At 39.1% G+C, this 25,658-nt stretch overlaps 2 protein-coding genes across 3 annotated transcripts in view; both read right to left on the reverse strand.

Moving 5' to 3' along the window:
- The window catches only part of LOC125129319 (uncharacterized), a 94,152-nt gene that overhangs the window by 59,147 nt on the left and 9,347 nt on the right, over nucleotides 1-25,658 (reverse strand). For both annotated transcript variants that reach the window (XM_047783913.1, XM_047783912.1), the window contains exons 3-4: nucleotides 24,854-25,025; nucleotides 1,300-1,463 (exon numbers count right to left, since the gene is read on the reverse strand). In XM_047783913.1, the coding sequence (XP_047639869.1) occupies nucleotides 1,300-1,463; nucleotides 24,854-25,025 (336 nt within the window). The remainder of the gene's footprint in view (nucleotides 1-1,299; nucleotides 1,464-24,853; nucleotides 25,026-25,658) is intronic.
- On the reverse strand, nucleotides 16,000-23,351 carry LOC125130025 (oxygen-regulated protein 1-like). The gene is made up of 2 exons (XM_047785384.1): nucleotides 23,348-23,351; nucleotides 16,000-22,039 (listed from the first exon to the last, which is right to left on the reverse strand). The coding sequence occupies exons 1-2, from the start codon at nucleotides 23,349-23,351 to the stop codon at nucleotides 16,425-16,427; spliced, it is 5,619 nt and encodes a 1,872-aa protein (XP_047641340.1). The 3' UTR covers nucleotides 16,000-16,424.

Genomic DNA, 25,658 nt, shown 5'->3' on the forward strand with positions numbered 1-25,658 from the left:
GAACCATGAGGTTGCGGGTTCAATCCCTGGCCTTGCCCAGCGGGTTAAGGACCCAGCATTGCCGTGAGCTGTGGTGTAGGTTGCAGACGCAGCTTGGATCCCATGTTGCTGTGGCTCTGGTGTACACCGGTGGCTACAGCTCCGATTCAACCCCTAGCCTGGGAACCTCCATATGCCGCAGGAGCGGCCCTAGAAAAGGCAAAAAGACAAATACATACATACATACATACTGACTCACATAGAAAGCATGGAAAGGATAGTTCAAATTAAACTATTAGTTTGGTACCAAACAGTTCAGCCTCTCCTGTGATATACATGGGCTGAGTACACAGGCTATAGTAAACCACACACCCGGGATCACATGTAAGGGTATCCTGCAAAGATTTCGGATACTTATGGACACTTCTTTCTTCTTTTTTTCATTTTTTAAAGTTTTATTGAAGTATAGTTGATGTACAAGCAGATAATTTCTGCTGTACAATACAGTGATTCAGCTATACATGTACACACATCCATTCTCTTTCTGATTCTTCTCCCATATAGATGATCACAGAATATTGGGTAGAGTTCCCTGTGCTGTACAGCAGGACCCCATTGGCCAATTATTCCATAGACCTCAGTGTGAATGTGCTGATCCCAACCCCCAGTCCATCCCTCACTGCCACAAAGGACACTTTTTTCTGATTGTGATTTTATTTTCTGTCTCTATCCAGTTCAAAACAATCCCTCTGTGCATCCAGTCATTGGTTCAAAAGACATTACTAAGCACCTGTGGTGCCTGATGCTGACTCGTTCCAAACCTCGCCTTTGACTGCTGATCTTCCTGACTCAGGTTTAACAACACGACACTGGAGCATCTTGGCTACCTCTATTTCTCCCCAGGTCTCGATCTTGATCTCAATGGATCATCTCATGTGTCATGACCCAATAACTCGATGAAAGCTTCTTTGCCTTCCTTTATTTGATCATTTATTTTCCCTTTTTGACCTTGACTTTGAGACTAATCTGTTAGAGCCTCAGACAGAAAGGCACAGCCCTTGCTCCTGACAGCCCTTGCTCCTGACAGCCACAAGTACAGAAACAACAAATGTTGTCATCTAGTGTTTCTCTCTAGCTGTTGTCTCTTATTGTACTGCAGCTTTGCTTGTGCCTGAGCATAGTCCTCTATGAATCACTTTTGATTGATCTTCTACAGGACACATGTTGTTATAATAGGATGTGCCCAATTTGATAGACTACATCCATTGCAAAGTATCTACCAGCTTACATTACCAGGTTTTACTCAGTTTTACTACTTACAGTAAATACGTCTTCCTGGCCATCCTGAAATCGAGCTCCATCTGTTCCATACAGATATATGGGAGCTGAACTCCTAAGTCGTCCATAGAGTATAATATAAACCTGTGAGCTGGTCCCTGCATTTGGCAAGTCACTGGTGATTATGGAAACCTTCCAGTTACCACCTATAGAAACAAAAATGACACACAGCATTGCAGCAACTCATAACAGTGGAAGACTCAGAAGAACAGATCATCATAGAGCCAGGAGAGGTCAGGATGGACATAACTTACTCTTCTCCATCTCCTCTGGCAAAGGGCTATAACCCAAGATTTAGATTTGGGTTTTAAAACACTTAATAAAATGATCATGTCCTACAATGTAACCATGAGAATATATCCAGAAGATCTTTAATAAGGTTAGAGAGATACCATTATTCTGTAATAGTTGGTCCTGCCTGGACTCAGAGAGAATCGCTATAATAATTACCTTAAGTTCCTAGCATTTTGACAAAACACTCCAATTTCTTAGCTCTGACATATAACATGTACATTCAGAATTATACCTTTCAATATCCTTTAAGCTTAGATGTTTATTTTCCAAAATAAAAAATGTGTAATTATTTATATAAATGTAAAAATTGTAATCAGATAAGTTAGAAGGAATTTCAAAAGTATTCTGGTATATTTGCTTAAACTATTGTTTTAAATATTCCAAATTAATAAAGTAACTGAGTTCCACAAATGTTAAGCAAATGTGGTATCACCCAGAAGCAAATAAAAACAGCACTATAAAGTATATGGTTCCTGGTAAATATAACTGAGATTAACTAAATATCGTAACACACTGATAGTGGTGTGACATTACTTCCTAGGATGTCAATTTAATTTTGCCAGCTTGCTTTGGAGTAAACATCAATAGTTGATCAATAATAAAATTGAAGTAATGAGAAATTAGAGAAACAAACTCAAGGTTTTTTTAAAGAATGAAGAAATGGGAGTTCCCATCGTGGCGCAGTGGTTAACGAATCTGACTAGGAACCATGAGGTTGCGGGTTCGGTCCCTGCCCTTGCTCAGTGGGTTAACGATCCAGCGTTGCCGTGAGCTGTGGTGTAGGTTGCAGACGCGGCTCGGATTCCGCGTTGCTGTGGCTCTGGCGTAGGCCGGTGGCTACAGCTCTGATTCGACCCCTAGCCTGGGAACCTCCATATGCCGCGGGAGTGGCCCAAGAAATAGCCACAACAACAACAAAAGACAAAAAAATAAGTAAATAAAAATAAAATAAAATAAAATAAAATAAAATAAAATAAAATAAAATAAAATAAAATAAAAAGAATGAAGAAATGAGGCAATATAATTCAGAACTACAGCCTTAAATAACATTCTACTCTTTAGGCTGATTTTTCTCTCTCCCATATTTGAACTAAATATTATTCAAATTCTAGGTGTAAATTTTACTTATATGGTACAATAAACACATGTTAAATGAATGTCCATTTTTTAATCTACTTTAAAACAGGAAACTGTACTTTATCTTTCCAACACATGGCAAAAGCCACAATAAGTTTCATCTTGGTAGACAACCAGTTAGTAAATAAAAACATCATTTTTAAAAATTGAAACAGATGGATAGGCTATCTTTAACAATGGCAGAAGGCGCTAAATTGCAGTTACAAACTATAGAGCTGGGAAAATCCTAGACTCTGTAGAATAACTGGTATGTTAGTGCTTGTTTGAATAAAATGAAATAAAGCTTTTAAGCTTTTGCTTTCTTAGAAATGTAGCAAAAGAGTTCAGGGGAGAATCAATACTTACTAAATGTACAAGGACCAAATCAATAGAGAAAGAAATTGCATTTTCTAACAACTACTATGGAAAAGGATGAAAAGTACAAGAATAGAAATAAAATGAAAATAATGAAATATGATGTCTGTTTACCATAGGTTTTGCACCTCTTTAAATCATTAAAACTTTAATCTTGGAAGAGAGTGTTGTAAAAACTGGAGCAGATTCTAAAGATCCTGAACCAAGATTCATCTTTTAGTTTATAACTTAGATCAATTGACAGCCAGTAAGTCACTGAGTCATTGCTGGGTGTCCAGTGCCATGGGGAGGAGTGGCTGGAGGTCACAGAGTGACATTTTTGTCCTCCATTGGCCTGTAATCTATGAGGTCGGAAGGCCAACACACCAAAAGGGAAGAAAAATCAGAACATTCTTAATGTAAGATTTGGGGGAAGTGAGGCCAGGTCACAGAAAAGTTAACAAAATAAATTTTTCTTTATATTTTAACTTTTAAAAAAAGAACTGGCTAAAAAAAAACAATAAAAATTAAAGACTGTACAAAACTTTGTGCCATCATCTTTGTAAAACAGAAGCCAAGAAAAGAATGAGACAGATGATTTCAGAAATTTATAGGGCACCTAACCCAGCTTGCTCAGCAACATTATAGGAGAATGGAGGTGGGTAGATAAAATTCTAAAAGTCTTTCTTTTCTTTCTTTTTTGGCCTCACTGCAGCATGTGCAAGTTCCTGGGCCAGGGATCAAAACTATACCACAGCAACAACCCAAACCATCGGATCCTTAATCTGCTGCACCACCAGGGAACTCCCTAAAAGCATTCTTAACATTCATACTGTATTAGGTCCCAATTTGAATGAGTGTGTTGAAGAGCTGAATCAATGGACTAGAAAAAAGCAGGATGCAGGGAGTGGACGAATAGCTTGATGAAAGATTCAAATTACCATAACCTACACAAAATAACTAAGAAATCTGAATAGCTCTTTATCTTTAAAAAAAAAATCAGGAGTTCCCGTCATGGCGCAGTGGTTAACGAATCCGACTAGGAACCATGAGGTTGCAGGTTCGATCCCTGGCCTTGCTCAGTGGGTTAACGATCCGGTGTTGCCGTGAGCTGTGGTGTGGGTTGCAGACACAGCTCGGATCCTGCGTTGCTGTGGCTCTGGCATAGGCTGGCAGCTAGAGCTCCGATTAGACCCCTAGCCTGGGAACCTCCATATGCCGCAGCAGAGGCCCAAGAAATAGCAAAAAAAGACAAAAAAATAAAAATAAATAAATAAAAATCATATAGTTCACTCTTTTTCACAAAGAACTGCAGACCCAGATGGTGAATTTTCTACCAAACCTCTAAGAAACAACCAATGCCAATCCTACACAAACCCTTCAGAATAATTCCCAATTCATCATGTAAGACGAGCACACTCTGATGTCAAAATGAAAATACTCTCAGCAAAAATACTACCAAATCAAGTCAACCACAACCTTCAGGCTCATCCCAAGAACAGTGTCTGATCCAAAAAAAGCACATTTGGCAAAATTAAATACACATTCATGATAGAAACTCATTATTGGAAACGATAAAAATGAGAAATACCCTTAGCTGAAACTGGAGTAAAAGCTATTCCTGTTACAAAATGGAAGAGAACTTGGCTGAACTGTGCACCATTACTTGGTGGTGGAAATAAAACTTACAGGTGGCGAACTTAGATGTCTGCTTAATGAGATTCCCAGTCAAAGTGTGGAAGGTGTGTCCTGTTTTTTCTGCTTATGGTAAACACTCAAGAGGAAGGGGTTCCCATGAGGCATAGCAGGTTAAGGATCTGGCATTATGTTGATACCGTGGCGTGTGGCGTGGGTTCCACCCCTGGTCCAGGAAATTCCACATGCCATGGATACGGCCAAATAGAAAAAAAAAAAAAAAACAACAAGAGTCAAGAGTAGATTGAGGAAGGAATTAAGTAAAAAGGAACCAGTGCATGATGATTTGGAATATTCTCAGTCTCCCCAGATGCCTTGATCTGGCAAAGAGCCAAGGGCACATGACTGAGGCATCCACTCGCCATCCAGCAGAAGCCAGAAGCAGAGGTGGAGTCAGCCAGGACAGCCCCGTGGAGAACTGTGCATCTGATGACTGGACCCCCACATCATCCACAGAAGACTAGTGAGCTTTTCAAGAATTTTTTTCCAGTAGATGATATGGATGGAGAAGGGATGAAATGAAGGAAGAAGGATTCCAAGGCTCAGAGACAGTGGAGTCCCTGCTGTGGTGGGCAGTAGGGCGGGGGCTACAGCTGCCCCGCCAAGGCTGGAGAACAAAGCAGGGAACAACAGATGCGTTCTCAGGCCCTGAAATGGAATGGAATTGCCCTGTGGGGTTTCAGACATGCTTGGGACATGTGACTCCTTTTTTCCTTCTAGTTTCTCCCTTCTGGAAAGGGAACACCTGTCCCAGCACTGTGTTGTGGAAGCAGGTAACCTGTGTTCGGGCTGCACAGGTCTGTGGACGGAGAGGAATCTGGGCCCAGGATGGATTATAACTAGTGTCTCACCCACACCTGATTTAGAGGATACCAAATATGGGATTCCAAACTTTTTGAGATGATTATGTTTAAATGATATTTTAGACTTAAAGTTGATGCTGGAATGATGAAGACTTTGGAGAATGTTGGGATGTGATAAATGCATTTCACACACGAGAAGGGCATGCATTTTCTGGGGCCAGAAGAACAGTGGTGGGTTGTCCCCTCCTTCGTGAATATGACCTTATCTAGAAACAGGACCTCTAGAAATGTCATTAGTTAGGATGAAGTCACACCTGAGTAGGCTGGGCTTAGTCAACCATGACTGGTATCTTATTTTATTTTACTTTATTTTATTTTATTTTGTTTTATCTCATTTTATTTTATTTATTTAATTTGCTTTTTAGGAATACAGGTGCAGCATATGGAAGTTCCCAGGCTAGGGCTCTGCCATCCTACACCATAGCCACAGCAACGTGGAATCTGAGCTTGTCTTCGACCTACACCACAGCTCACAACAATGCTGGATCCTTAATCCACTGAGCAAAGCCAGGGATCGAAACCATGGTCTCATGGATCCTAGTCAGGTTCGCTACCACTGAGCCACGAGGGGTACTCCCAATGACTGGTGTCTTTTAAAAAGAGAAGAGATGGGGAGACAGAGGAAAGAATGCTGACCAGAGATAGGAAATACACAGCTGCAAGCCAAAGAGCTCAGACTTCCAGCATCCAAAATTATGACAGAAGAAATTCTTTTGTTTCAAGCCGCTCTATGTTAATTTGTTATAGCAGTCCTCAGAAACTGATACAAAAGGTGACTATATAAGCAAACTTTGTAATGTAAATGAATGCACCTCAGAAAAATAGAAAATTTCCAGTATATCCAGCTCAATGCAAATCAAAATCCTAGTCCACGAAGGAGTGTGTACCTTATGATGCCATACATGATGTCCTAAGAAATGCAAATACATATGTAGAAACAAAAAGCAAAAACTTCTTTCCTAGGGCCAGGGATGGTGGGATTTTCTCCAAAACACGTGAGGCAACTTTTAGAATGATAAAAGCAATCTATGTCTTGATCAAAGTGGTAGTCATACAGGTAAACACACTGCAAACTTCTAATGTATGCATTTTGTTTATGTGAATTATACCTCAATACAATGGACTGTTTTAAACATCAAATTATCAAAAATCTGTAAAAGCCATAACTAAACTGGTTAAGTTGAACTGCCATACAAATGAAAAGGACTAATTGCTTTCATTTGCAAATAGCTCATACAATCAATGAAACATAACTAAACAGGGATTTCACAATAGAAAAATGAGCAAGAATATGAATAAGCAATTCATGAAAACACATACACACACATACTCAACCTCTTATAACTAAAGAAAGGCAAATCAAAACAAGACATTGCTTTTCATATATCAGATTGGCAAAATCTTTAGTTTTAGAATATCTAGTGCTGTGAGAGTGGACCTTCTCAAACACTGTTTGGTATCAGGGTAGTTTCCTGTACCCTTTTTGGAGGGCAATTTGGCAATGAAAATTTATACACCCTTTGATCTAACAGTCTTATTCCTCTAATTTACTGTACAAGTATACTCACAAAGACGCCAAACTATGTGTACTTAGAACATTCTTCAAAAGACTCCCTAGAATAGTGAATAGTTGGACCTAGCCATATATCTTTTACTACAAAGTGAGTCAAAGAAATAATGAAACAGCCATGATGAAATGCTACACAACAATTTTTAAAGAATGACTTAGACAAGATATAATGCAATTTTAATGCTATACTCTCAAGTTTTTAAATAAAAGGAATATCCATAGATATATCTACACATGCTGATAAATGCATTTTAAATTCAGGGAAAAACTGAAACTATCTGAGTAGAATTTAGAAGTTGGAGCTGAAGAAAAGTTAACTTTTCATCTTATTTTTGTCTACTCTATTTGATTTTTATCATGTGTTATATTACTTTTACCATCTTAAATAGGCAAACATGTAAAAGGAAAAATAGTAAAACTTTAAATGGATAATTGTATATTATAGATGAGGAGCTCTTTCAGAGGATCAGGATATAGGGAAATTGTGCCTGAATTCTTCCAAAACAAAATGTTTTCATGTTGCGGCTATAATAATCCTCTCTAGAATTATCACCCTTTATACTTCCAGAGTTCCTTATAATCACTTGCCAATTGTTCTTCCCAGTAAACTATTAGCAACTCATAGACCAAAAATACATACATACATACACACATTTATACATACATACATTTGAAGACCTATAAGAAATGTTAAACAGGAAGAACAGAGGCATTCCTAGGAGTCGATATGTTGGGACTTGAAGCCCCACAATAAATTGTGCATCACTGGCCATAGAATGACACTTTTCGATTAATTTATTGTGAGGAGAAGAAAGCAGTAGAATGAGATCTCTGAGGTCCACAGAGAAGCTTCCTGAGATCTACACTTTGAACCTATGTTTCAGATAAGGTAACAACCTCTCTATAGCAGTTTCTTCATTCAGAAGATGGAAATTATACACATGGCTTTTATAAGGGCTATACAAGATAAACCTAATCAAGTACATAGTACAATGTCCGGTATATAAGAATCACTTAACGAAGGAAAGTTATTACTGCCATTGCAACTGTTACAGAATTACCTCTTTTCTACCAAGTAGACCGCACATTCTCAACAAGGGCAACAGCACTCCCAAAGGAGGAAATTGGTTCTTGGAGGGCAAAAGGCTTAAACATTACAATGGTTCATGGCTCTTCTAAACTCAACACTATCCAACAAAATATCATTCCTCAGTACTTAATTTCTCTCATTAGTAGACGGCAATGATGAAAAATGTTGAGGAAGAATGAATTAGGCTAATAACTCACTTAAGGATTACATGAAAATGCTGTTATCAATTTTGCAAATTTCATGAATGGAAACTGATCTCCCAAGGTACAAAATTAGAGAAATGGTGCCTGTTCTTATCTACACACCTGAATGGTGGCAATCCATGCACAAGAGAAAGGGAATCAGCCTCAGGACGTAGTTATGCAGCCACTGATGACAGTAGTGCCTATGAGGAAATTTATACTGGTGGGTGTCGGCCCAATATAAATCACAAACATTTGGGAGTAAACCACTGGAAATCTTATTTCAAGCAGGGCAACCAGCAAAGGCTGCTGCATCGCAGCTACTACTGTGTGAAGAAGATGGATTGTGTGAAATCAGAAGTAGCCATAAAATAACTGAGTGGTAGAGACACGGAACTAATGGAAGAGAACGGCTTCTCTAATCTTGCCAGAAAAGCCTTTCTTTTTGCTTTCTGTCCCCTGCAGTAGCAAAATACCAAAGTGAGACTCAAGATGATGCTGGAGTGATGGATGGCAGGGCCGCTGCGCATGTCTCTGTGGCACTCTCTGCTCTCTACCTCTGAGCACTAAGCTGAATCTCGACGCCTGCATCTTTCATGGTTCTCTTTACACACAGGAGTACAAGCCCCAAGGCTACTTCCCTGGCTGCATGCTCCATAATGGTGGAAAGTGGAAAATTCCAAGCGAGGCACTCAGAGTTTTGGTCTCCGGCTGGTTGAGCAGAGTTTGAAGAAGAGGAGGAAAAAGAACTTAGACTAACCAGAGCAATTTTGAAAAAGAACAAAGCTGGAAGATCTGGTACTTTCTGGTTTCAAGGCTTATTATGAAGCTACAGTAATCAAGACAGTGTGTTTGGCATACAAATAGACACAGAGGTCGATGAAAGAAAATAGAGAGTGCAGAAATACTCCCACACATATATGATTGAATGATTTTCAACAAAAGTCTAGCCTTTTCAATTCAAAGTATTTCAATGGGAAAAGGGTAGACTTTCAACAAAGGGTGATGGAATAATTGGCTATCCATACAAAGTGAACTTTAGCTGTTACCTACTACCATACACCAAAAATAACTTTATATATGTCAAATAGACCCAAGGTAAGAACTAAAACTATAAGCTCCTAAAAGAAAACATAAAAAGTCTTATCACTGGGCTAGGCAGAGATTTCTTAGATAGCACTTGAAATATATGTCATAAAAAGAAAAATAGAACTTCATCAAATTAAAAATTTCTGCCTGTTGAAAGTCTCACCATTAAGAAAACGAAAAGGCAAGCTACAGACTGGGAGGAAATATATATATGAATACATTATGCCCAGGATATATACAAAAAAAACTCCTATCATTCTAGGACTGCAAACACCCAATAGAAAATGAGATTTGAAAAGACACCATGCCGCAAAAGATATATGAATGGAAAATATCAATAGTCATTAGGGAAATGAAAACTAAAACCACAAAGAAAGATCACTACACACACCAGAAGGGTAAAATTTAAAAGGCTGATAACGCCAAGTGTAAACAAGAAAACAGAGTAACTAGAATTCCTACACATTGCTCATGGGGATGTGAAATGGCACAGCTGCTGGCGAAAGCAGCCAGCAATTACACAATCGCCACACAACCTGGCAATTTCACTCCTAGGTGTTTATCAAGGAGAAATAAAAACATATATCCTGTAAAAGACTTGTACATGACTGTTTATATAACTTACATTCATAACAGTCAAAAACCAGAAATGACTCAAATGTCCCTTAATTGGTGAATGAATAAACAAATTGTGGTACGCCCATACAATGCCATACTACTCAACAAAGAAGAAAAACCAACTGCTGATTCAGGCAACAACATTAATGAATCCCAAAAGCATTTTGCTAAGTGATAGAAGCAAACATCAAAGATGATGTACCATATGATGATTTACATGAATTCCAAGGAAAATACTGGAGCAACAGAAAGCAAATCAGTGATTTCCAAGGGCCAAGGAAAGGGGGAAGGGGATTGACTGCAAAAGGGCACAAAAGAGTGACAGACACATACCATATCTTGATAATAATGATAGTTACATAGCGCATATATTTGTCAAAACCTATTAAACTGTAGACTTGAAATTGAGCATTTTATTGAATGTAAATTATATCTGAATAAGGTTTTTTGAGAGATTAAAGAGGAAATACAAAGGAAAATTAATGGAATAATTCAGAGATTCATCATCTTCAAAGGATTTCATTTAGGATTTTTAAAATGAAAGAATAAAGAAACAAGGAGGGAAAATCAAAGAAATAATATAAAATAAATTTCCAGAACTAAAGAATATGCGTATTAAGTGCATAGTATAACAAATGAAAAAAAAATGTCTAAATGAATGTTGCTTTTATGTCTTTTTTTGTTGTTTTGGTTTTTTTCTGGCCGTGTCTGCAGTAGGAGGAAGTTCCCAGGCCAGAGACTGAACCTGACCCATAACAGTGGCAGCACCAAATACTTAACCTGCTAGGCCACTGGGGAACTCCCAATGTGCTTAGCACTTGTCACACTGGGGTTAGAAAATTAAAGACAAATGAAGGGAGCTTTTAAAATATTATGTTCAACATATAATGCTATGCCATTTTTATCAGTTAAGAAGGAGCGTAGAATAAAGGCAATTTCAAACATTTAAGATACCAAAAAGTTTTCTTCCATGCACTCTTCAACTATCAGAAATTTTGTTCCAACAAAACTAAGACCTAGGAGTTTCCTTTGTGGTTCAGTGGTAACAAACCCAACTAGTATTCATGAAAATGCAGGTTTGATCCCTGGCCTCACTCAGTGGGTTAAGGATCCGGTGTGGCCATGAGCTGTGATTTGGGTTGCCAACACGGCTCGGATCCGTGTTGCTGTGGCTGTGGTGTAGGCCAGCAGCTGCAGCTCCAATTCGACCCATAAACTGGGAACCTCCATATGACTGAGTATGGCCCTAAAGAGAAAAAACAAACAAACAAACAAAAAAAACTGATATTTTTAAAAATACATAAATAGAATAAAGAGCTAAAAATTCTAAAGGTAAATGTCCCCGTGAAATGAAAATTACAGATGTAAAGGGTCAGAGAGTGGTCTAAAATTTTTTTTATTTTGAACCTTGTACGTCTGACTTTTTTAAACTATTTATACACGTATAATACTAATGAAAAACATTAAAAGGCAAGGAGAAGTATTCACCATCTGAAGAAAGTAAAACTTCTAACCAGCTACCCACCACTGCAGGCCCACTCCCCGGTTTCAGTTCTTAATCCCCCAGCCAGCATTCCGCACTGTCTGCAAAGGGGCCATCACCATGGACCCCGTTCCCACTCTGCTCAAGACCACCCCAGACTTAAGTCCATCCTATCAACACATTCCACACACTTCAGATCAGCTTAACCCAATTTCTTGATGCAGGTCAGGGTCTGTATTATAATAACGCCTGAACTAAGGCATAATCAGGCTAAGTTCAAAACTAACCTCCAGAAGGAAGGGAGCACTGCCCTGAATCCCCATAGCCCCACACTAGGCCACAGTTTGTGCAAGGGGGGGACAGGGAGCATACATTCTCTGAAACCCAGGGCAGGGCACATGTGCCCATTGGCGCTCAGTAACGGTGGATGAAGAGAAAGCAGGTACAGGCACAAGATGACACATCCAGAGGGCTTCCTGTTGGTCCAAGTCATGCTTCACATAATAGCTTTACCTTTTAGACTGAGAATCTCCACTTATAGTCCTATGTTTAAATGGGACTCTAAGAGAATTCCCCAAATCATACAAAGATGTGGAATTAGGGTTTCAGACCAAGGCAGCAGAGCCCATGTCCTCCCACAGACTCACCAAAACTAAAACTACACACACAGTGACCTCTGAGGAAGACATAAAGACTGGAGAACCGATTTGCTGCAACTGAGGGTATGAGAAAAAGCCACCTGAAGCCGGGAAGGAGGGGCAGGGGTGCAGGCTAGTTGGATCCGAAGGAGGGGATCACAGCCACAGGGTCCCCTGAGGGCATGGGGACCCATGTCCAGCCCCCAGCCCAGAGCGGCCACTGGAAGATGAGCTCTCATGATGCATGAGAGCCAGGCGAGCACATGACTCTGCTCTTGAAGAGCTTGTGCACAAACCCACCTGCTCAAGGCCCAGCACCTGGGTCCCCAGCCAGGGTCCCGGTGCATGCCAGACAGACAGAGTAGGGACAGTTAGCGGGGTGGATTGTGTCCAGGGACAGCTAAACCACACTCAGCACTGAGGGCCAAGCTCCAAGTACAAGATCTAGCATGCCCCTCCCCTAGGAAGCCCTCATAACCCCAAAAGGAAGCTCCTCAGGAGGACTTTACAATAGCGGCCCTGTCTCAGGGATGAGCAAAGTGGCAAAATGCTTCAACACCTCAGTTTCAATCTTGAAAATGGGACACGTGTTTTTGCGTCACTGCAAGGTGAAGAGGTAAACATCTGATAGCTTCATGTGAAAAATACCCCTACCCGCGAGGCCAAGAACTCACTTACTTCCAACACGAATCGGATTGTGGGTTGCTCCCCCACTCCCCAGTCTTGCCTTGGGACCAGCTCTGATGATCTTGGCAGCTGGCATTTTCCTTCATACACCCTGGACCTGTGACCGTAAGCTCCTTGCTCTAACAGTGAATTTCCTTTCACTCTGAACACTGCCTACCTCCGGGGTTGACCTGCACCCAGGTCCTCAGCTTTCTTGAAGCAGAAGGAAGACAGTTCCAGGGCTCCAGGCACCCCTGCTGGTCAGACGGGCCTCCTGCGGGGCAGCACGTAGCTCTGCTGCCACCTGGTGGCATAAAGAGTAACTGCATCACCTAGCTTCAGGTCTATTCCTGGGAACCTGGCAGCTGGATTCATTTCTCTGCCCTCCAGCACTTCATCTCTAAGGCAAGAGCCAGGTCTGTGCAGTGTTCTTAAATGTCCTCTGCTTCATTCAGTCTCCTAAAGTTCACAGTGGTTCAATACTTTTTTTAATGTAAGCCTTAGGAAAATTTTTTAAAAATCCTTTGAATGTTTAAAAAAAAAACATTTTCACAGATGTTTTCAAAGATGATTGAAATATTGCTTAATAAAATACAAGAAACTTAATTCTGGGAGTTCCCATCGTGGCTCAGTGGTTAATGAATCTAACTAGGAACCATGAGGTTGCGGGTTCGATCCCTGGCCTTGCTCAGTGGGTTAAGGATCTGGTATTGCCATGAGCTGTGGTGTAGGTTGCAGACGCGGCTCCGATCTCGCGTTGCTATGGCTCTGGCGTAGGCCGGCAGCTACAGCTCCGATTAGACCCCTAGCCTGGAAACCTCCATATGCTGTGGGAGCAGCCCTAGAAAAGGAAAAAAGACACACACACACAAAAAAAAGAAATTTAATTCTATCCCTCAGCATCTTTGCATATCCTTCTACATGCATGGATTCGAAGTGAATAAAGAGTGAGCACTCAAAAGCACTTCTCATCCATCCAGACACACGTCCTACATGTTACCACACCCCAGGTAATGAGCTAGGTGTGGGATGTAACAGGAGTAAGACATGGCTCCAAACCTCAGAATTCAACACATCTGAACTGCCCACATCTGTACGTTGCACAGTCGTGCCTTACTCATTCGTGTATGCCACTCCCAATTTCTTTCTCCCAGGGTCGTGGGCCACCTACAACACTGATGTACTATTACTAAAAACCATATGCTGCGTGCCACATTTTTCTAAAAACTCCTGGTTAGGAGTTATTTCTCCAGTCTTCTTGGAACTTCTAAATATCACTCCCTCCAAATTAAAAAAATAATAATTTCCTTGTCTCTCTGCCCTACAGAGAGTGCTAATAACTTTTACAACATTTCACTCCTCCTTCCTCATGTGAAAAGAGTAAGAATGTAATAAAAGTGGCACTGATTTTTCAAGCACAAAGGATGGGATTCCAGTACTGCCACGACACCTGCTGTGCACCACTGACTGATTAGAGTACTTGACTTCCCAGCTTCTAGGTCCTCTCATCAACAAAAAGGGAGGAGCAAAGCTAAACCTGCCATGTCTCTGAGGAAGGATTACATATAGTTCCTCCCTGGTAAACAGAAGGCACAAAATTAATGTTAATTCTTCTCCCCCTTCTATTACAGGCATACCTAGAAGATACTGCAGGATCGGTTCTAGACCACCGCAATAAAGCGAATATCACAATAAAGTGAATCACAGACATTTTTTGGTTTCTCAGAGCACAATCAGAGTTATATTTACACCATAGTCTATTAAGTACGTAATAGATTTACGTCTTTTTTTAAAAATGTACATGCCATAATTTTAAAATATAAACAAAAAAACCTACTTCAATAGTAACATCAAAGATCACTGATCACAAATTACCATAACAAACACTAATAATGAAAAAGTTTGAAACATTGGCCAAGAATTACCTAAATAGGACACAGAGAAACAAAGTGAGCAAATGAGTTGGGAAAATGTGGCTGAGAGACTTTGCCATAAACCTGAAATTTGGGGAAAATGCATTATCTGTAAAGTGCAACAAAGTTAAACACGTGTATTTCTCTACAATTTTGACCCTTTTCTTTCACAAAAACTGCTCATTCCAGAAGCTTATATAACATTTTCCAGACTTTCATTAGAAGAGTGTACCGCTTAATGTAGAAAAACCATACTCTATGCAGAGGTCGTCTTCCACTGGGTAAAGAACAACTCACGATTTTTTATGGATTTATGACTCAGGCTGAAATGAAACCAAAGGTATTCTTGATGTAATTACTTTTAGTTCCCCAATGCCAAATTTATATTATTTTACCACCTCAACGTGTGGCTCCGAAAACATTAATTTTTCTACTTTGAGCCAGTTCCAGACAAGAGACATAGATTTCAATGTTTTATAAGACTTGTTTCTGCACCATCATATAGTTGTGAAGAACAAGGAATCTTAAAAGATTCCCTGGTGAAGTCCCAGGCAAAATACAAGTATTCAAGAGACAATTTATGGTTCATAGTCTAATTGAATTTATTTATCCTTCTAAGCAGTATGTTTTTATTTACATCTAATTAAATTTGTATTAATGCAGGTGAACACAGAAAGAAATCTGCCAAGTTCCTCTTCAGAGTCCTTTTTCAATTTTAAGAATATTACAGTCCCCTCGTCCTTTTCTTGTCCAAGTTAAATCACTCCAGTTCCTTTCATTTTTCTTCACAGAGCATGCCTTAAACTTTTCCATTTTTTTCTGACCTATCTCAATTTCTTGATATTCTACTAATGTTTAAGACTAATTTCTAGGCAAAATACTGGAGAGCCAGCCTAGTAGCAGAGCATCTTTTTCTAGCTATGAGGGAAAATGGTGATCCTGCCTCAGGGAAATGCTTGCAAGTTCATTAGACAGATGTTCTGAGGAAACTGGATTCAACACATTTGGCACACACACAAAAACAACTTGTTATATTGCTGTGTAGATCTTATAATCATATTTTTATCAAAGAGCAGTTAAATTAATACATGAAATAATTTGAGGCCATATCTATTCCACTAATTCACCAATCATTTAATATACATTTTGCACTAAGCTGACAACATTTTTAAAGGGGGGGGGATATAACTCCTGTCCTCAGGACATTTATGAGGCCCCAGGAGAAAAATAACAGAAACAGAAAGTTATACATGTTCAAGAAAAAAACACAGAAACGTCAAAAATAATAGACTAGAAACCGAGTCTGCATTTGTTGAAAAAATAAAGAACACAGGAAGGGTGAAAGTCAAACTGGATTACCCAGTGGCAAGATTTCTAGGGTTAGCTTATTTAGAAGAAGCGGGAAATTCTTTGAGGTTATCTAATACACATCCATCCCACATGCTCCACTTTCTCGTAAGGAAAAAACACTGATGAAGAAATGTTGTGCTGACACTGAAATCACAAATGGCGTTCATCACAGCTTTCAGGATCACTTCAATTTAACTGGTTCGCTTCCTCCCAAATGAAAAGATTCTCATCTTTAAAAATATAAAATATTCCTAATATATTTCTGTTGCTGGTATCTGAGGATGTCTTAACTTGGCAAAATAGGCAAGTTTGGCCAAGCATTTCAAAGGAGAAATGATAGCTATTTTCTCTTACTACTTGATTGAGATTTGTTCTTGAGCTCTGGAATCTGTTGTTTAAAAAGTTGTTATTCTCATCAACTACTTCAAAGATTTCCTTTGTCTGATTACTGAGGTCTTGTGTATTTGAATTCACATCACCCACGACTAACAATAATGTGTGCAAGAAATTCCCTAAATATGATTGAAATTCATTTAAATTAGTGTCTTCCTCTAAGTCCACGAAGTTAGATCTTTTTCTTCTTTTATCCATTAAGTCAAATGTGTTACTGAAATAAAGCCAATCAAATACACTGCTAATGGTATTATCAATAAATGCTTCTCTATTACTTGCTTTATTGTCCTCATCTCTGAACATGCTTTTGTTTGACCGTAGTAAATATGGGTGTATTTTCATCCATAATTTGAGACTCAATGAATTTTCAATATCAGAATCTTTGCAATATGCAAATCCTCGGTGTTCCTCATTTAGAGGCTCAATCATCACAGTTAGGATTGGGCAGTGTTGACCACAAATAGTATAGAGTTTATCCAAAGAGTCGCCTTCCTGAAGTACACCATGAAATCCACTGTTACCAGGCAGTGGCTGGTTTTTAATAGTATCATCAGGGACAGGATGGACTTTGTTATCAGCAGATGTAAAGACATGAGTGACAGATGCACATACTCTTCCTGACCTATTATTATCTTTCTCTGCATGGTGATTTGGTATTCTCTCCTTAGCGCAAGTTTTATTATCAACATCTAGGAAATCCTCACAAAAAGGCTCAGAGTCACTACAATGAGGCATGTGAAAATAATTGCATCTCAGTTCAGGGGGTTGAGTCAGTTCCTCCAATTCTGAAGAGGACAGTTCAGCCATGTTTGAGCCTGGGGCCAAATTTCCAAAATGTGAATATGGTGCCTCATTGCTGTTATTATCAAGTAGAGTATCCACTGATGTGGTGTCCCCACTGCCACATGTGCCAGAATTTTCAAAAGATGATACTCTTAGCAAATGATTTTCTCTCAGGAGCCACTTGCCTTTGTCAATCAGTACTCCCTCTTCTCTGTCCCTGAGGACTCTGTTTTGATCATTTTGTTCTGTGCAATGCTCCACAATGTCTTCTCCATGACAACTGGCCCTCACATCAAAATCGCATTTATTTTGCCTTTCCTCCTGAAATTTCTGCAACACAGATGAATTACTGGATGCCTGTTCAGAAGAGCCAAATGACTGACTTTGAGAATCATAAAGACCTCCTTTCCCAGCGCACTGAAATTCCACAGAATTAGAAGGACAGACCTGAGATGTACGTGCAGACCCAGGAAAAAAAGACGGTTTTATCAGCTCTGCTTTACCATAGAGTTTTTCTATTGTTCTTTTAACAAATCCTTTGTTATATTCTTTCTCTTGGGCAATCTCCTGACCACTGTCACTGGGGCCACCACTGGATGTTTTATATGACTGTTCATTCTCACTGTCTTGTCTATAATCTGACCAATCAGAAGTCACTGAACTTCTGAAGCAGTTTTTAAAATGAAGAGGGGACTCTGCAAAACTTCCAGTATCCATGCGTTCCACCATATTTTTTTCTCTCATTTTAGCTTCTCCTTCACTGACTTCCTTTTCAGTATTTTGCTTAGAATCATAGCAAAATACTAAAGATGATGGTGTTGCCAGCCTCCTACCGATTGTCTCACAAATTACACCATTCCATCTTCCTTCTTCTGTAAGGCTCTTGCTATAGACTTTGATCAAATCCAGATTTTTACTAGTCTCTAATTCCTTTTGGATTGATTCTTCAGTAGTTTGCTCTCCTGAATTTATCTTTGTATTAAAGATATCAGTGTTCTGGTTTTCTAATTCTTCAAAAGATTCCAATTCTGAAATATTTCTTTCATTTGATGTCATGCTGTTGGTTATTGAGCCTGGTTCTTCAGAAGTCTTTGATTCTTCATTATCAAAAGATGTATATGCATTTTTATCCTGAAATTTCTTTAAAGAACAATTTTTAAATTCATCTAGAGAACTATGCTCCCTATTGAGTTCTGGTTCAGTTGCATTTTGGAAAAAGTCACAATGGCTTAACTTACTGATATTTTGGTCTGATATCCATGGATTAAAGCCATGTTTACACCCATGGTCTGCCAAAATATTTAGGTCTTTCTGAACTTCATCAATACGTTCTAACTTTTCAGTTAATTCTAAATTATCAGTATATGTGTTTTCTTTGGAATTTAAAAAGTCACTGGTGTTGCAGACTTTGATGGGAATGTAGGGCTCATCAACTGGGCAAGCTGTCTCACAGGGATGCTCTTCCTCATAAGCACAAGCCTTATGAGACGACATGGCATCACTAAGTGAACAGACCTCTCCTAGAAAACAAGCCTTACGCATGGAGGCCTCATCCATGGTACAGCCATCACTAGGGAAAGAATCATCACTGAGGGGACAAGCCTCTTTTGGGGGAGAGGTCTCATTCACAGTGCACATCTTACATGGAGAGCAAGTCACCTCTGAAACAGAGACTTTAGAGACACAGTCTCCACTGGCAGAACAGTCTCCATCTAAAGAGGAGATTTTCTGTGTTTTCTCATTTTCAACGCACTTAGGAACTAGCTGAACGCTGGGTGTAGAACAACTTGCAGAAAGACCTATTGGAACCATGTCCTGTTCTTTCTCAGTGAATCCAAAATCACTTGTGGTTGACTCCACTAAACTGGCAACAGCAGCCTTCAAGTCATCAGCTTCCTCTGTGACAGCAATATGCTTCAGAACCTCCAGCAGTGCCAGTGTTTCTGAAGTTCTACTGGTAGTCTTGTGAGCATCACCTTGACAGAAGGTATTCATACCTCCCTTTAGGTTTAGCACCAGGAGCCAAGCTAGAAGAACATTAGTGGAGGAATTACATATTGGAGAAGGGAAGGGAACATCTGTAAGTAGACCTGACACTGGAACAACTCCATTCTGAGTCTTGTGAATACCAAGAACTGAAGCTTGCAGTTGGCGAAGCAACCGGACTGGTAAGAGGTCTTTTGGAGTGTCCTCTTCCATAAGATCAACTTGAATGGCAGCCTCTACACTTTGCCCTTTTGTAGCTAAGCTTACGTCTCTGTAAACAAGGCTTACCTCTGGTCCTAACTTTTCAGCAGAAGCCTGACTTTTAGTATTATGACCACCAAGAGTTGACTGTGACAGAGGACAACATCCATTAAAGGAAAGCAAGTAAGCATCACGCAGAGATTCAACCTGGTTCTCATAAAGAACATTTGTAAGTTCTTCACTGTTACCTTTGTCAAAAGATGTACCTAACTCTTTATCTAGATTATGTCCCGTCAAACTGGCATTTTTAGTTATGTGCCTATTACTTTCAAAATTACTTCCTTTTCCAGAACTTATATGGGAATTATTTCCTGGAAGACCACTGTTGTTACAGTTTAACACACTCCTTTCATTTCTGCAGATTGGAGCTGATGTCCTAGGTTGCAAAGCTGAATGTGGATTTATGTTCTGCAACCATTTCTGTACATAATTTTGGACTGAATGATGGGTAATATCCTCAGGAAAAACAGCTTTTTTCCAGGAAGTTAAGGAATTTGCCCTTGTTGTGACATGTTGCTTACTTACAATAGCATCAGATTTCAACTTATCCCCTTTTTGTTTTTTCTGGCTTCTTAAAGTTATGGGTGAATTATTAACCTTTGAAACTAAGCTCTTTTTTGCTGTTCCTCTCAAATACCAAGATGCTACTTCTGCTTGAGCCTGTGGTCCACAAAAAGCATTGGGGTTTTGCTCAAGGAAATTAAATACATGAAATAAATTTTGATTTTCAAAAGTATTTTTGCAATATCTAAATTCATTATGGGAAAATATTTCTTCTCCTTGATTCCTTTCTCTTTTTGTAGATCTTCCTAAGCTTGCTTTGTTTAGTGGTCTGAATTTTCTTTTGGTTAAAAGTCCCTGAACCTTAGGATTATGAATAGTATTTAATTTATTTCTATGGACACTCTTAGAATTCACAGGATTATTACTTTGGGAAGAAAAATAATTTGATTCAATTACCATATCACTTGCATGGAGGTCTTTCTCACAAAGTATCTGTCCTTGAAGGGGACGATGTGACTCTTTCAGTACAGCTTCCTGTGCACTTCTACCTCTTGTATTTATTCTCTTACCCTTACTGGGGATTCCTTTAGATGCAATCTCATCCTGAGGCCTGGAATTTCTCACATGCTGCTGAGATTTCATCCTCTTTTTGTTGACAACAGGTGATGAAATTTGCTTTTCCTTTTCTGGAAGTTGTGTTAAACCACACTGAGCAAATTCACTAATTAGTTTGTCAATTCCTGTGGCGACAGGGGAGTATCCTACTGAAGCTGGGGTCTCTGAAATGGTTTTGTCAGGTCCAGAGTTGTCACTTGAAGAATGAGTTGTATCTGCTAAAAAAGGACTGAATCTATCACTAGTGTTACCATAAGCGCTTAAATTCTTGACCCTAATTTTATTGTCTGCTGTTACACTATCAACTATATCTTCCTCTACAATTGAGTTTTCTGATGTAATCTGTGGCAAGCCATTATTATGAGACATCTCTAACATCTTCTGACTTGTAATTTCTACAACACCAGCACTTATTGCACTTGACTTGAGCAGTCTGCTTTCTTTTTTTCTTTCTAAAGATGACTCTACCGGTTCATTGTTATCAACCTGAACAAGTACTGGTCTGTTAGATACTGATGACATTTTACTGCAAGCATGTGTGAACATGTGATACTGAGATTTGTTCTCACCATCTTTCCTTTCTTCACTATAGGAAAACTGTCCAATCATTTTCTCTTGAACTTCAGTCTCAGACACTAAAGTCACACTCCCTATCACAGATTTCTTTTGTCTCACTCTCCTTGGTCCAGGTGTAGGGGGCCTATAAAAATGGTGCTTCGCTTGATCCTGAGTTCCCTGAATGGTGTTTGTGTTCATAAGAGCATTCTCCCAACTAGCAGTACTGCAAGCTTCAGACTCTTGGTCTGTCATTTGAGGGTTTATCTCCTCTGCCAAACTGCTCTCTTGATTATTGTCTTTCTCCAGAGGTGAGACATCTGCAGACAATGAACATGCTGTAAGCTTTAAACCAGATGATCGATCATCTGTTCTTCCTGGAAAACTGCTTATCGCACTCTTTTCATCATTATTAGAAAGACCAGCTCTACAGACAGTGGTTGTCCATTTTATGGTTTCCTCCTCTTTTATCTTGAATCGAACTTTCATCTCAACTGTCATAGTGCCATCTTGATTAAAAATAATTGATTTCTCAACATCATCTTCAGAAGGATGTATCAATAAATTCTGAGAATCATTTTTTTCTAAGGCTAAGTAGTTTTCAGAAGGAAAAAAATGGTCTGAGTAGCAATCATTACTCTGCATTTTGTCAGAAGAAACAGAATAAATCTGGGACCTTGGGCTTGAAGGCGCATGTGTGCTCACTTTCAGATTTTAAAAGTAAAAGAATGCCCCACATCAAAATATAAATGTGGAAGATAGAGAAGTTATAAATATCCAATAGAAGAGGCAGCAAAGAGAGAAAAGAAAAAAATAATTAATATAAAAATATCATATTTTTCTAATTTTCACAGTAAGATGTTGGTAAGTTTCTCACCTCTACATACTCATTGATTATTTTAGTTCACTATAAAATCTGGTACATTTCTACAAACTACTCTTAATTTTTTTATTGAAAAACAATGTAATAAACACTTATTTTTTTGAGAGTGAAGTATGTTTATTTTTTTCAGTTACAAATTTCAATTTTATACCATATAATTGACTTTCTCTAATGCTACATATGGAGCAAATACATTTTCACTTCTCACCTCAAACTACTCTTTAAAAGAGAACTTATAATTCTACTTCAGTGAGGAAATTCACAGAACTTTTTTTAACGAGTTTAATAAGATATTTTTTTTTCTTTTTTTTTTTGTCTTTTTGACTTTTCCTAGGGCCGCATTTGCAGCATATGGAGGTTTCCAGGCTAGGGGTATTGAATTGGAGCTGCAGCTGCCAGCCTACACCACAGCCACAGCAACATGGGATCTAAGCCGCATTTGCGACCTACACCACAGCTCACGACAAGACCGGATCCTTAACCCACTGAGCAAGGCCAGGGACTGAACCTGAAACCTCATGGTTCCTAGTCAGATTCATTAACCACCGAGCCACGATGAGAACTCCAATAAGACACTTTTAATAAGGAAAGTATAAAAATTACTATGGATTGTAGCAAAAATGAAGAGATTTTTGTGGGGTTTTGTTGTTGTTTTACTTTGTTTACCATTACTGAAATTAGGGTCTAACCAAGTGCTGCTTATCTAGTCAAACAAGCAAGTAAGAATTTATAGTGCTATTCATTTTCCTGTGTATATCGAAGAGGTATCTATAGCATTATAAAAGTTAAAACATTTTAAGAGTTTATTTTAAAAGCTAATAATCTAGCAATAATTATTAATTTAACATTCACTTTGTAGAAATCAGTATATTTGATTTAACATAAGTCACAAAAGAGAACAGAGCTATAGACCAAGGTATCTAGGTATTTTTTTTAATGTCTATCTCTAGAGTTAACTTGGCACTCATACTACCTAAGCTCAATCAAATTCCTATTAGTAGTAATTTGTATAGATGTATACATGCTTACCATCAATTAAATAACTTTAAAGTTTCAGGGTATAAGCCTAAAGATACTCTCTCTTATTTCTAGTCAACTTTCACCAAAATTATAAATGAAACTGACTCACTCATAACTTTTTAAAGTAAATCTTAACAAAGCCCTTGGATTTCCTGAAGCCATTAAAAATCATACTCAGGAGTTCCCTCGTGGCTCAGTTGTTAACGAATCCAACTAGGAACCATGAGGTTTCGGGTTCCATCCCTGGTCTTGCTCAGTGGGTTAAGGATCTAGTGTTGCCGTGAGCTGTGGTGTAGGTCGCAGACTCAGCTCAGATCCAGTGTTGCTATGGCTCTGGCGTAGGCCAGCGGCTACAGCTCTGATTAGACCCCTAGCCTGGGAACCTCCATATGCCACGGGTGCGGCCCTAGAAAAGACAAAAAAAAAAAAAAAAAACATACTCAGCATCCCACATGAGGTAGAAGATAATAAAACCATTTTAATAAAATGACCAAGGTTAAACAGTATTACTCTATGCATAACAGATATTTACCACTTAATTTCTACAAAAAGAAATACTAATTCTTTATTAAAAATATCCATAAAATAACTAAAGTAACTATAAATTATAATTGTTTCACCCTTTTTAGCAATAAGTAGCAAAACTAATACTATTTAAAATGTGTATTTTTCCATGTTTAAATAAAATTTAAACTAAAATTTAAGTATAAATGGCAATCAATATTTTAGCATAGAACTAAAATACTGTGAACAATGAAGAATGAGATTAAAATACAGAGCACAATGAAGAAGGAGATTAGCTATGCCTGCAAAGTGAATTTACAGCCTATCCTACAGCCTTGGGTGGCAAGAGGCTCTTCTCCTCCCTATGCAAAGAATAATGTCACACTGTATGACATTTCCTAAGGAATCATCAACCTAGAGAGCTGTTAGCCAGCACAAATTGGCTGTATGAACCCTTTTTAAAAAATAAATAAATAAAAGTAGATCTTGGGGCCTGTGAGTTTTACTGGAATAACTTCAGAAAGTGGAGCATGTATGCAGTTGTAGATTTCTTTTAATATATAAAACAACTAGCCTGAGCTCAGTTGAGATATCGCATGGCACTACTTAGAGAAATCTCTGCAACTACCAGTATCACTCACACTTATTCCGCAGAATTTAGAATTCTGCCCTAAATCAAGAAACGATGGGAGTACCTCAGCAGGTTAAGAATATGCCCTTGTCACTACAGTGGCTCAGGTCGCTGCTGTAGCGCAGGTTCAATCCCTGGCCTGGGGAACTTCTGCATGCCACAGGTATGGCACTCCCTCCAAAAAAAAAGAAATGATGGCATCTTAATATTTTTATCTAGGTATTACATGCAAAAACAAAAAAAAATCTTATCAATTTAAAGACACATCACTGATTGATTTGGAAAAAAATTTTAATTATTAGATAGTCTATGACTCTTTCCAGCTATAAATGCGACCAATTTCAGTTTTCAATATTTTGATTCTCTCCTTTTCTGTGATGAAGGAAATTGGTTATTTAAGATGAATTTTTGTTGTTGTAATCAGGGTAAAAAAAAAAATCTCAGGACTAAAAATAAGGGCTATATATTTAAGTGACTTACTTTTTCTGCTTTCTGACCTAGCACTTCCCTTGGGGTACACACGATGAGAGATCCCTGGTAATCTAGCAGGAAGCAAGTACTTTTGGATGTCATAATTTCCTGGTTTAAATGGCTCCCTTCCTGCTGCCACCACAGCTCCAGAGCTCAGGATCACAGCCTGGATACTGGGAACCTAGAAAAAAATCAAAGAGTTACAGTCCTTACATGCACAATATGAAGTTTTGTCCTTTTCCACATGGTGAGTTTTAAACTGATTGAATTAATTCGACAACCTCCTGGGTTTGAAAGAGATAATCACCAACTATTTGTTAGGCGCCAATGATGTCTACAAAATAAAGTACGAAAGTGTCAAAGTGCGGGGAGAGGGGGCTATTAGACCAACAGTCTTACTCAGGCTGCAGCAGGCAGACAGACCGGTCTACTGCCACCGTAACTTTATAAATCTTTAAAGGGTACGCAGTACCGCCTCTGTTCTCCCACCCAAGGATCCCCCGGGAAAGGGCCTGCGGGACACGCCAGGGAAGGGAAGATGAGCCAGTGTGCACCAGTCAGCTGCAGGGGACCCTCTCCCTGCCCATGAGGACGTCCCAGGAAAATGCTTTCTGCCCCCAACAGAGTATCACTCAGCCACGTCTTTTCAGCAAATACTAAGATCAGATTCGGCGCCCACACATCCTATGACTCGGGACTCTGGGGACGAAGCGGATAAGAAATAAGCTCCCCTCGCGGACCACGCCTGGTGAGATTCCCGCCCGGAAATGAACAGAACATCCACCCAGGTGAGCGAGCGCCCTCTCTCGAGCGT

The sequence above is a fragment of the Phacochoerus africanus genome, chromosome 6 (genome assembly GCF_016906955.1).
Source record: "Phacochoerus africanus isolate WHEZ1 chromosome 6, ROS_Pafr_v1, whole genome shotgun sequence".
NCBI classification, from domain to species: Eukaryota; Metazoa; Chordata; class Mammalia; order Artiodactyla; family Suidae; genus Phacochoerus; species Phacochoerus africanus.